We start from the raw sequence: 10,846 nt of genomic DNA on the forward strand, positions 1-10,846 counted from the left end.
CAGCCCTGCCAGGTGCCTCTGCCAAGGTGAAATTCATTCAAAGTCAAACTGTTGACCCGGACCCATGCCTACGACTCCTCATACAGTAGCTGTATCTACGTCATGAAGGATGGGCTGAAAACCCATTTTTTGTAGGACCTCCCAGAGGTATGACCTCTCCACGGAGTCAAAGGCTTTTGTGGCATCAAGGGTTAGGCTCCTTCACACAGTTTAGAGGCACTAGGTAACCAAACAGTCGCCTCAGGTTGGGTCGTGTCACTCTATATGGCATAAATCCAGATTGGTTGGCTGCAATTAGTGAGTCCACCGCCCCTATCAGCCGGTTATCTAGTATTTTGGCCTAGATCTTAGTTTCAACATTCAGCAGGGAGATCGGCCTATATTAGGCTCAGTCCTCTCTTGGGTTTCCTTCCTTGATTATGAACACTATTGTGGCTTGCCTTCAATCTCTGGGCACAATTCCACTTTCCCTGGCCATCTCCATTGCTGGCTTAAGTGGCCCAGTGATTTTGGATTTCACACATTTATAGTATTCAACTGGGAACCCCGTGGGGTTCGGCCCCCTCCGGCTGCGGATCTGGGTTATTGCTTTGGAGATCTTCATTTCCGTGAACTATGCCTCTAAAGTAAGCCACCCCTCATCTCCCAGTTGGGGGACTGGTAAATCAAGTACAAAGCCATGCGGGGCACTGCCATCCTGTGCTGTCTGTGATTGATAGAGGTTATACAGGTGGGCGGCAAATCCCTGGGCTATTCCCTCCACCGCAGACACCAGAGTCTCATTCGGCCCCCGCACCCTGTGACCCCAATGTTGCTCTTCGTTCCACCTTGCTAGCCAGGCCGGGGGCTTCCCAACCTTATTTCCCACTTCATATAGGTGAGCCTGCTTGCTTCAGAAGGCAGCTTCCGCTTCCTGAGTGGCTCGGGTCCTGCAGTCCTCAAGGAAAACCTCCAAATGCTGAGTCCACTCAACTGTGGGTTAGGCTATGAAATCTGCCTCCTCACGGGCCAGCTGTTCCTCTAATTTCCTCAGGTCTTTATCCTTTTCCTTACATTTCTCCACGATATAGGCTATCTGGGGCCTCACATGATGGATTTGTACACTTCCCATTGAATGGAGTCTGAGATAACGACCCAGCATTGTCCTGGAAGTGCAAGTTTCTGTGTGTTTTAGTCTTTCAGGTCCTATGGGATCGAGTCTCCACCCTCCCCTCTGACCGGACAGGGATCACCGTATAACTGTTGTAATGGGAGAGTGGTCCTATATGCCTCTAGTGAAGTAATGTGTATTGATGTACACCTTGCTGGTGTTTGGGGGCAAGCACACAGTCCTGTCTGGACAGGGAGCAATTTAAATTGGAAACATAGGCGTGTTGGCACAGAGCAGGGTGAGCTTCCCTCCATATTTCCATCAAGCCTGCGCCTTAAGGAAGGTATGCAGGTGTATGTCTGGTTTGGGTTGTCTGCCAGACCTCGTCACTGTGTCCAAGTCCCCATGAAGGGTTAGTTTAGAATCCCACCCACACCCCACTTGTAGAACCCCATCCAGCACCTCTATGGTCCCCATCCAGCACCTCTATGGCTACCTCTCCAACATCTCCTGTCCCAACTGTCTGAAAGTCTGGGGAAAAGTACCAAAAGTCCACTGGCATGTTGATTCCATTCCACTGGCTGCTAACTGCTGCAAAGCATCTTTTGAGGGTGCACGTAGCTGCTAATGATGTGGGCGGTAGGGATCTATGCGCTAGCATCCCCATCCCTCTCGATCTCGCTGAGAACCCTACATGGGCCATTACTCGGTATCTCCATCTCACTAGGAACCTACAGTTATTCCCTACCCTGTGTGTCTCCTGTAACAATATAACATCAGGGACATGCCTATACAGATACTTAGATGCCAGTCCTTTTTTGAGTTAGCTACCCAGCCTGTTTACGTTCCAGGATAACAGCTTGAGAGTCAATCAGGTCTGTCCCCATGTCAGTGTATGTTTCCTGAGTCAATCAATCAATCAGGAACATTTATAGAGCCCGCTACTCAGTAGCGGGAGTCTCCCGCTACTGCTCGAAAAGCCAGGACTTGAGGTGCTTCCTGAAGGAGAGATGGTCCTGGGTCAGTCGTAGGTGGGTTGGGAGGGTGTTCCACATCTTGGCCACCAGGTAGGTGAAAGATCTTCCTCCGGTGGTGGTTCTGCGGATCCGTGGGACGGTGAAGCGGGCGGGAAGGTGTGTAGAATGTGAGGCGGTTGTTGAGGTATTCGGGCCCATGTCGTGGAGAGCCTTGTGTGCGTGGGTGAGGAGTCTGAACGTGATCCTCTTGCTGACAGGGAGCCAGTGCAGTTCTCTCAGGTGGGCAGAGATGTGGCTGTGTCGGGGGATGTCCACGACGAGTCGTGCAGATGCGTTCTGTATGCGCTGGAGTCTTTTCTGTAGTTTGGCAGTGGTCCCAGCGTATAGGGCATTCCTGTAGTCCAGTTGGCTGGTGACGAGGGCCTGGGTGACCGTCTTTCTGGTTCCAGTGGGGATCCAACGAAAGATCTTCCGGAGCAAGCGGAGGGTGTTGAAGCAGGAAGATGTAATGGCGTTGACTTGCCTGGTCATCGTGAGGGAGGAGTGAAGGATGAATCCCAGGTTGTGTGCGTGGTCCGTGGGCCGGTGCCCAGTGCAGGGGGCCACCAGGAGTCATCCCAGGCTGAGGTGGATGGGCCAAGGATGAGGACTTCCGTCTTGTCTGAGTTTAGTTTCAGACGGCTGAGCTTCATCCATTACGCGACGTCTTTCATTCCTTCCTGGAAGCTGGCTTTGGCAGTGGCGGGGTCGTTGGTGAGGGAGAGGATCAGTTGGGTGTCGTCGGCGTAGGAGATGATGTTGAGGTTGTGCTTGCGTGCGATGGCTGCGAGGGGGCTCATGTAGACATTGAAGAGGGTGGGGCTGAGCGAGGAGCCTTGGGGTACGCCGCAGATGATCTTGGTGGCCGCTGCGCGGAAGGGCGGGAGACGGACTCTTTGGGTTCTGTCGGAGAGGAAGGAGGTGATCCATTCCAGGGCCTTTCCATGGATCCCGGCGTGGTGGAGGCGGGTTGTCAGGGTGCGGTGGCAGACCGTGTCGAATGTAGCCGATAGGTCGAGGAGGATGAGGGTGGCAGTGGCGTTTTGGTGCCAGTGTATAAAGACCTGTAGACCCCCCAACTCTCCCCTCCCACAACCTTGTGATGCGGGCTATGAAATGCCTGCCACTCGTTGCTCTAGGTGTCTGTGGACCCCTCATATCAAACCTACGTACTTTGAACAACATGTACGTTGCAAATTTGAGGTGGGACGGGTTTTGGATCGCAGCATAATTGTTCAGCCATACCAGAACCCCCTCCCTGGGGGGGCATCGCTCCCACCCTGTAAGCACATACGTGCATACTCCTCTACCTGGTTCCCCCTTCAAATTATGTCATCAGCGGTCACTCGGGTAGTCTTTAGTGGGGAGGGCTCTCCAAAACTCTCCTCTTGATCAGAGTCCCTAGCATCCACTGTCAGGGTTAAACATCTATTCGGCTGCACCAAGGTTTTGTTGGTGAATGTCTACCACCACTTTGGCCCCTTCCACTTCAGCTCATTCTCTGGTGGGGTCTGTCTGAGGTCTACGATACTCACATCTCTGTCTCTGATTTCTCTGATTTCCCAGCGACCAGGTGTGTTCAGGATCCCCGGTCTCGAGTGTCATCAGACTTCTAGCCAGTCGAATACTAAGGTATTGGTCGTTCCTTTTTTGACCATGAAACCATTACATGCAGGACCAATGTGTCAGGCAGCTACCCACGAACTCTTCTACTTTTGGAAAGTTTTGGTCAGGAAACGAAGCAAATTTGCCCTACCTGATCCTCTATTAGATGTCAGACCCTCAGAGACACTGACCTACTTGGGTGTGCTCAGAAATTTAGTAGTGGTATAATTTATGACAAGTCTGCAATATGTCACCTATAAGTAGATATCTCCCTATCTCTACATGTGCCCCAAATCACCACATTGTGTGGCTTAAGGTAACCGTTCTTCGGACTCAGGTGAGTGGTTACAATAGTGCATGCTCTACTAATGGAGCCGCATAAATAGCCGTCCCCAAACGAAGATTTGCCTGTGCCCTCAAAAAGCACAGTTCATACTTCCTTGCATTCCTAGAGTTCACAAATGCACACTATGCAGGACCTGTATCTGCTTTAAGCAAATGGTGCTGGCCCACAAGGCCCCAATTTTCAAACAGCCACCAGTGCTTTTTCCTCTGAAGAGAGACGAGTGGGAGAGAAACAACCACTGAGCCCTACATGATCGAATTTACAGCGAAAGTGAAAAGGAGAGACACCATAAGCAGTAGGACAGTGTGCCCATGTTCTGCGTCCCTGGAGCACTGCTGCCTTATAGAAAAGATAGAGACATGTGTGTGCCCTCTTCTGTAATACAGATAGCTCCGGTGCACACAGAGCGCCAGCACTGTCCTCAGGGGACGTGGTCTTATGCTAATGAGAGCAGGGGCAGCTCTAGGCTCATGGCGGCCCTGGGCAGGGAGCGTAGGTAAGGGGCCCCGGAAGAGGGGGTCCGGGTGGGGCAGAGCGCGGAGGCCAGTGAAGGGGGGGGAGGGGGGTCAGGGTGTTTGGAAGTGGAACAGAGTCGGAGGCCGCTAAATCCCTGCCAGGGGCCGCCACGCAAATATGTATCCATCCTCAGAGGATTATTATATTAAGGATATATATTGGCGTGGTGGCCCCTAGGGTTTGGTGGCCCTGTGCAGGTGCAAAGCTTGCACATGCCTAAGGCCGCCCCTGATGAGAGAAACAATTTGGCTCTGCCCGTGTGCCATATTATGGATGCAAACACAGAGGCAAGAGGCCATAAGGAGGCGCACTGACTGTGCGCTACAAAAATAGTGGCTCCATTTATTGCTTGCCCTCAGTTCAACCTCTGCAAGGGGAGGAAACACAGTCCCATGGACCCCCGCCTCCCAACACATCCCCCTGCAGTCATTCACTGACCCTGCCTGCAGAGAAATCTCTGCCCTCTCTTTAAAGGTCCCCTCTCTAAAAAGCAGGCAGGAAATTGCTGCCATCAAAAACGCCAATAGCATTGCAAACATCTCAACATCCATGATGTATATTTTCTGCACATGCCGAAACTAAGTCAGCTACATTTTAAACACCACATTGCTTCCTACTATGATGTGCTACATCTATTGTGCATAATTTACTGAATTCTAGTTGGGAATATGCTGCCAGTCGTTACTGAATACAAGAAATTGAGATCTGCTGTAGCTGATATCCTCCATTAAATGTGCTCAAGGCAGAGATGCTGTGTGTAAGAAACGGAAATGACATTGGTAAAATTAACACAGCAGAAGGAATTATAAAGGCTTTTAACACAACTATGTGTGACAATATGGCATTTTTGGATGAGCTGATCATGTTGCTATGTTACAGGTAACATAGGCAAACTTCAGTGAAGGTTATGCATCACTGGATTTTAGGAAATCTCAGGCGGGAGAAGCCAGCTATGTGCAAGGGGGATGCTCCAAAATGAATATTTATTTTTATGTATGTATTACATCTTAAATAATCCATTGTTTTGTTTCCTTTTTTGAATTACAGAAAGCATCAGAGATAGTCATCTTCAGTAAGGATTCACACCTGATGGACATTAGCTTAAATTGTCATTGCTTGTGCTACTCAAAATGGAATGAAAATCCAGCACCAAAATCAGAGGAGAGTGGACGAGCTATGTTTTTTTTAGGAATATTGACCACTTTGATGTGGAAGACCTAGGCTTGCATGTTAACGATATCTAGGCAGATGAAGGCTTTTCCGCATAATATTTATATAGTCAGTTAACAACATAATCAATCTTTCCCAGCAAAAACTCCCATAAATGTCTATAAGCATTATATATTTGTTTGTGTTAGGCTTACAGAGTTTACACATTTTTAAAACTGCTGTTATTATGTGTAGGGAAACACTGTGTATCCTAACATGTGTTCAATACTGCTTTGAACTCAGAGTCTAACATGATGCTTTCTACATCATAGTGTTTGGCCCAAGAAATAGAGCCAACATAGTTTAGATTCAAAGAGGCATTTGAAAAACGTGTGGGAAATGACCTTCAAAACCCGGAAGAGCAAAGGTTCCTGTCAATTTACTCTGTTAAATCGGCAAAAAAATGAACAGAATTGATGACCTGCAGGAGATACTAAACCTGTGTGCCGTATCAGTTCACAACCCTGAGTGAATAGACTTATAGATGATAAGGTAGCGCAAGACACAGATGCTGGAACACCTTTTGGAGTGGAAGTGCTGGCCCTAACATCGATCAGGCCGCGAAAGGATTAGGGATGTGAAACATCTAACTGCTGCTTAAAGAGGGAGTGTACCAAAGAGTGTTTTATTAAACCTTGTATGTAAACACAAAGGGAACTCAATGTGTTTTGGTTTGTTTGAACCCACTTTGTTCCCACCAAACTTAAGAATTGGTTGAATCCCTCAGAACAAACGGTAGACTGAATATAGCCTTATAGCCCACCGTAGAGGGCTATACCAGCTATTAAAGGCCCTCTCCAGGGTTAAAGGCCCGAGCCGAAGGCGAGGGCCTTTAACAAGGGAGAGGGACTTTAATAGCGGTATAGCCCATCTACGAAGGGCTATAAGGCTATTAGAACATTCTGTCACTAGAGGACAGAATGTTCTAACAAAAAAAACAAAGCCTTTTGGGAGAGTGAGGGGATTGGAATCCCCTCAGGTTCCCTGAAGCCTTTGTTCACAGCCAGAGCTGTGAACAAAGAAGCATTGGAATGTTGGAGCTCCAGGCTTGTACCAGCCATTATAAGCCCAGAGCACTCCATTGTTTTCAATGGAGCTCCCAACATCCCTATGTTCTAATACCAAGTAAAGTTAAAACAAAAATGGATATTTGTTTATATAGTACCCTGCTATAGCCTTTGTTTATATATGCTCAAATTATTGCTGTAGAAACCAGAAGAAGTACAAATAAAAAAAAAACATAGAAGTGTTTTTTAGGTATTTTGTGTTCGGAATTTTTTAATAGTAACATGGTTGTAAAGCCATTTGAAACCATTGGATATACTTTCAAACGAGCCAAATTAAATATTTTGTCTGCAAGCGGAATGGTATGTTGTAGGTAGTAGAAGTTGGAAGGTGAATGAGATAAAGCACTCCAGCCCTAAGACCGTAGTTTCAGTAAATAGCTGATGTTTAGTATAGTGCCTGGCCATGATAAGCAATTCGTAAATGATGTCTAGGAAATGGGCACGGGACTCAAGTCAGGCAAGCATTGGCATAGCCAATTATGTCTCGCCTTTGGGGCCTTATAAGGGTTTTGAAAGAGCTAGGGGCTTTGTTAACATTTTTAATATGTGTTGTATAGTATTGTGAATGTTGTGCAGCATGTTTAAAAGTTATAAGTTATAATAAAAAAAGTGTTATAACCATTTCTGACACCTTATATATAGTCTAAAAAAACATTATATACAACTGAAGTATCGTAGGCTAGGTTTGCTCTATAAGCGTCAGTATTAATAATAAATTGCCTTGGTGAGTCCCGGAAACCACCAGCTCAAATTAAGCACTGTTTTACAAAATGCAAAAAGCATATTAAACGGCACGCACAATAACAGCATTGCAGTCTATATAGAAAAACCATATCAGAAATGTGTTTTACTTGTGCGTGTTGTAAAAGCCAAAGAGCAGGTAAAATATTGCTCACAATAACATCCCAGTTTTTTAAATAAAAAATATATCAGAAATGAGTTTTACTTGTGCGTGTTATAATGCTTTTCAATATATCTTTAAATGGTGCTTATAAAAAGCACTCCAAAACCTTTGGTTCCAGTTTGCACTGTATGCGCCGGTGTTGACAATTAAATGCAGTGGGGAGTGAAGGAAAACACTGGCTCAAATTAGTACTACTAATAAAAAAAGGAACAGATTAAGAGAAGCAAATGTCATTGGGGAAAGCTATTGCGTAACAGGCAAAGATGCCGACTTTAGAGCTGGGGAACAAAGATCGAGTCTTGGCGTCGGATCTCTATCCTGTGATCATGGACAATCACTTAATTTCCATGTTTGTAACAAAAATTCTTATGCCCTTAAGTGGTATTTATCAAAATAACAGTGTTTGTTCCATAAAGTAATATGTCCTAAAGTAATGCTTATAAAAAGCACTCCAAAAAAGCTCGGTCCAGTTTATGCTATAAGTGCCAGTGTTTATAATGAAGTGCTGTGCTGAGTTCCGGAAAGCACCAGCTCAAATTAAGCACTACTACAACCTTATAGCCCACCATAGCGGGCTATACCGGCTATTAAAGGCCAACTGCATCGTTAAAGGCGTTAAGAGGGCAGAATGTTCTAACAAAATAAACAAAGGCTTCAGGGAGCGCGAGGGTATTGAAATCCCCTTAGGCTCCCTGAAGCCTTTGTTCACAGCCACAAAAAAGCATTGGAATGTTGGAGCTCCGGGCTTATACCAGCCATTATAAACCCATAGCACTCCATTGTTTACAATGGAGCTTTCAACGTTCCAATGTTCGAATATAGAAAAAGTAACAGATTAGGAGAGGCAAATGCCATTAGGGAAAAGCTATAATATAGCACTGAAAGGTGCCTGGGCCAGATGTAGGTAAATGAGAAATACCGATTTCATAATAGCGAATTTTACCAATTCGCTATTAAGAAATCAGTATTTCCTATGTAGAAAAAGATTCGGTAAAAAATACGGAATCCTTAATATTCCTTATTACTGAATCAGTAATTGAGATTCGGTAATACGGAATACCTACCCATTCATTTCTATGGGCTTCGAGGGCCATAGGGTTGAATATCAAGACATTCAGTATTAGCGATTCGGTATTACCGAATCAGTAATGCCGGGAGGTATTTCAAGGGGGCCAGGGTGTCCAAAGGACACCCTGTTGCACCCCTTAAATGTACATGTTTGCACATGTGGCGCACATTCATGCCCTAAGGGCATGGATGTGTGCCATATGGCACTTTAAAAAAAAGCAAAAAAGTGTTTTTTTAAGGGAAATCGGTAATTACCACCAACTTGAAGTTGGTGGTAATTACCGATTTCTTAAGGCTCAAAAGCACTCTTCAATGTGCTTCCTATATTGCATTTAAGGAATCAGTATTACCGATTCCTTAAATGCAAGAGCAATAGGGAATCGGTATTAAGGAATCAGTATTTACCGATTTCTTATTTACCGATTCCTTACCTACATTAGGAATGACTAAATACCAGACATTAACGCTGAACTTTACCGAATTTCGGCGTTACCGACTGGTATTTACCCACCTACATCAGCCCCTAAGTCTCCAATTTAGTACCAGAAAATAATATGCCCTTAAGTTATGCTCATAAAAAGAATTCCAATATTTGTAGGTCCATTTTGCTGTATAAGTGCCAGTGTTGTTATTTAAATGCTGTGGTAAGTCCTGGAATCCTCTGGCTCAAAAAAAAGCACTGGCGGTTACAAACTCAAAGCACCATAGTAAACACCGTAAAAAATAAGAATATAAAGATAAAAAAATAATAAGTATCTCAAAACCCCAAACTCTGACTTGCTCTGCCTCAGCCCCGTCGGCCTTTCAGAAGCAATGTCCTGTCCTGATTTGCCTAGACCCCCTGTATCCACCGACAACTTCCACTGTGGTTTCATGATCCAGCAGGGAACCGTTGGACTTATTAAGAAATAGAAAATATAAGTGACAGGGAGATAGAAGGGGGAGGAAAGGTGATTTCAGAGGATGAAGTCTCGAGATGTTATGTAGAAGGGAAAGGAGTAACATAAGCTGAGTGGCAACATAGGCAAGGATAGGAGAAGCTACAGCATCATTACCGAGCACTGACAGAGGAGAGCGCGACTGACCTATCATGGCCGCAGATCAGATGAAGAAAAGGGAACACTGGATGGTAATTACTACACAGTGATTAAGGACGGAGTAAGCTTGACCGCAAATGGAAGGGAGTGAGACTGTCCGCTTATTACTGTAGACTGAACAAAGGAAACTGAGCACAAGTGACTGGTGAGCACTACAGATTGCATGAAGGAGGAGTAAGAGAGTGTCACATCCTTCATGCATGCGGCACATGCAGCTGGTGTGACGGATCACTACTCTAGAGTGCACAAAAAACAGACTGAGCACCAGACTGCAGACTGTGAAAAACACTGATTGGGGAAAGTGACCGATAATTAACAAGTAAGAACTGCCGAAGTAATTTCAGCGGCTTGCGGATCAGAGTATCGCACACTGTACAAAAACCATACACACTGCAGCAAGGTGGGAACAAAAGCATTTGAGACAAGCGCGGGCGTGCAGCCGCGAGAGTGAAAGCGACCGTAACATGATCCAAAACAGATGGTACCCTGGGCGGCCCTGCTTGCTCCCGCAATCTGGATGCCGCGGGAGTAAACATTTACTGGGAAAGGTGGGACATGCATCCGCCTCTGGCCAATTGCGTGCTTTCATTTTTGAAAGCCACACGCAAAGGCCAATACAATGTGTGGAAAATCAAAACACACACACACAAGTTTTCAGAAAAGCTGGAGTGATTCCAAGAAGCCCTCTCCTAGAGCAGCGCATGCGCGCTGCGCTAGGCTCGACCTGAAAAAACAGTGGAAGCACAAGAGAGGGTTGACATTGCTTGAATGTTGAAAAGTTTGCAAAAATGTTGTAATGTTTAAACAATTCTGTATGGTAGAGTAAAACAGCCCAAACTATAGGTTTTGCAAAGAGCAAGAGTTCATTAACCCACAGTAAGAAAAAAATAATAGCAAATGGAGTTGGTCCTAATTATTAATTACATAT

General features: G+C 45.7%; 1 protein-coding gene across 1 annotated transcript in view; it reads left to right on the top strand.

Moving 5' to 3' along the window:
- Positions 1–6,546, top strand: part of LOC147723050 (uncharacterized) — a 555,558-nt gene extending 549,012 nt beyond the window's left edge. The window contains exon 15 of the mRNA XM_086966920.1: positions 5,621–6,546. Coding sequence (XP_086823046.1) covers positions 5,621–5,649 — 29 coding nt within the window. The 3' untranslated portion in view covers positions 5,650–6,546. The remainder of the gene's footprint in view (positions 1–5,620) is intronic.
- The last annotated feature ends 4,300 nt before the right edge of the window (positions 6,547–10,846 follow it).

Source organism: Lissotriton vulgaris, chromosome 4_1 (genome assembly GCF_964263255.1).
Source record: "Lissotriton vulgaris chromosome 4_1, aLisVul1.2, whole genome shotgun sequence".
In the NCBI taxonomy this organism is placed as follows: Eukaryota; Metazoa; Chordata; class Amphibia; order Caudata; family Salamandridae; genus Lissotriton; species Lissotriton vulgaris.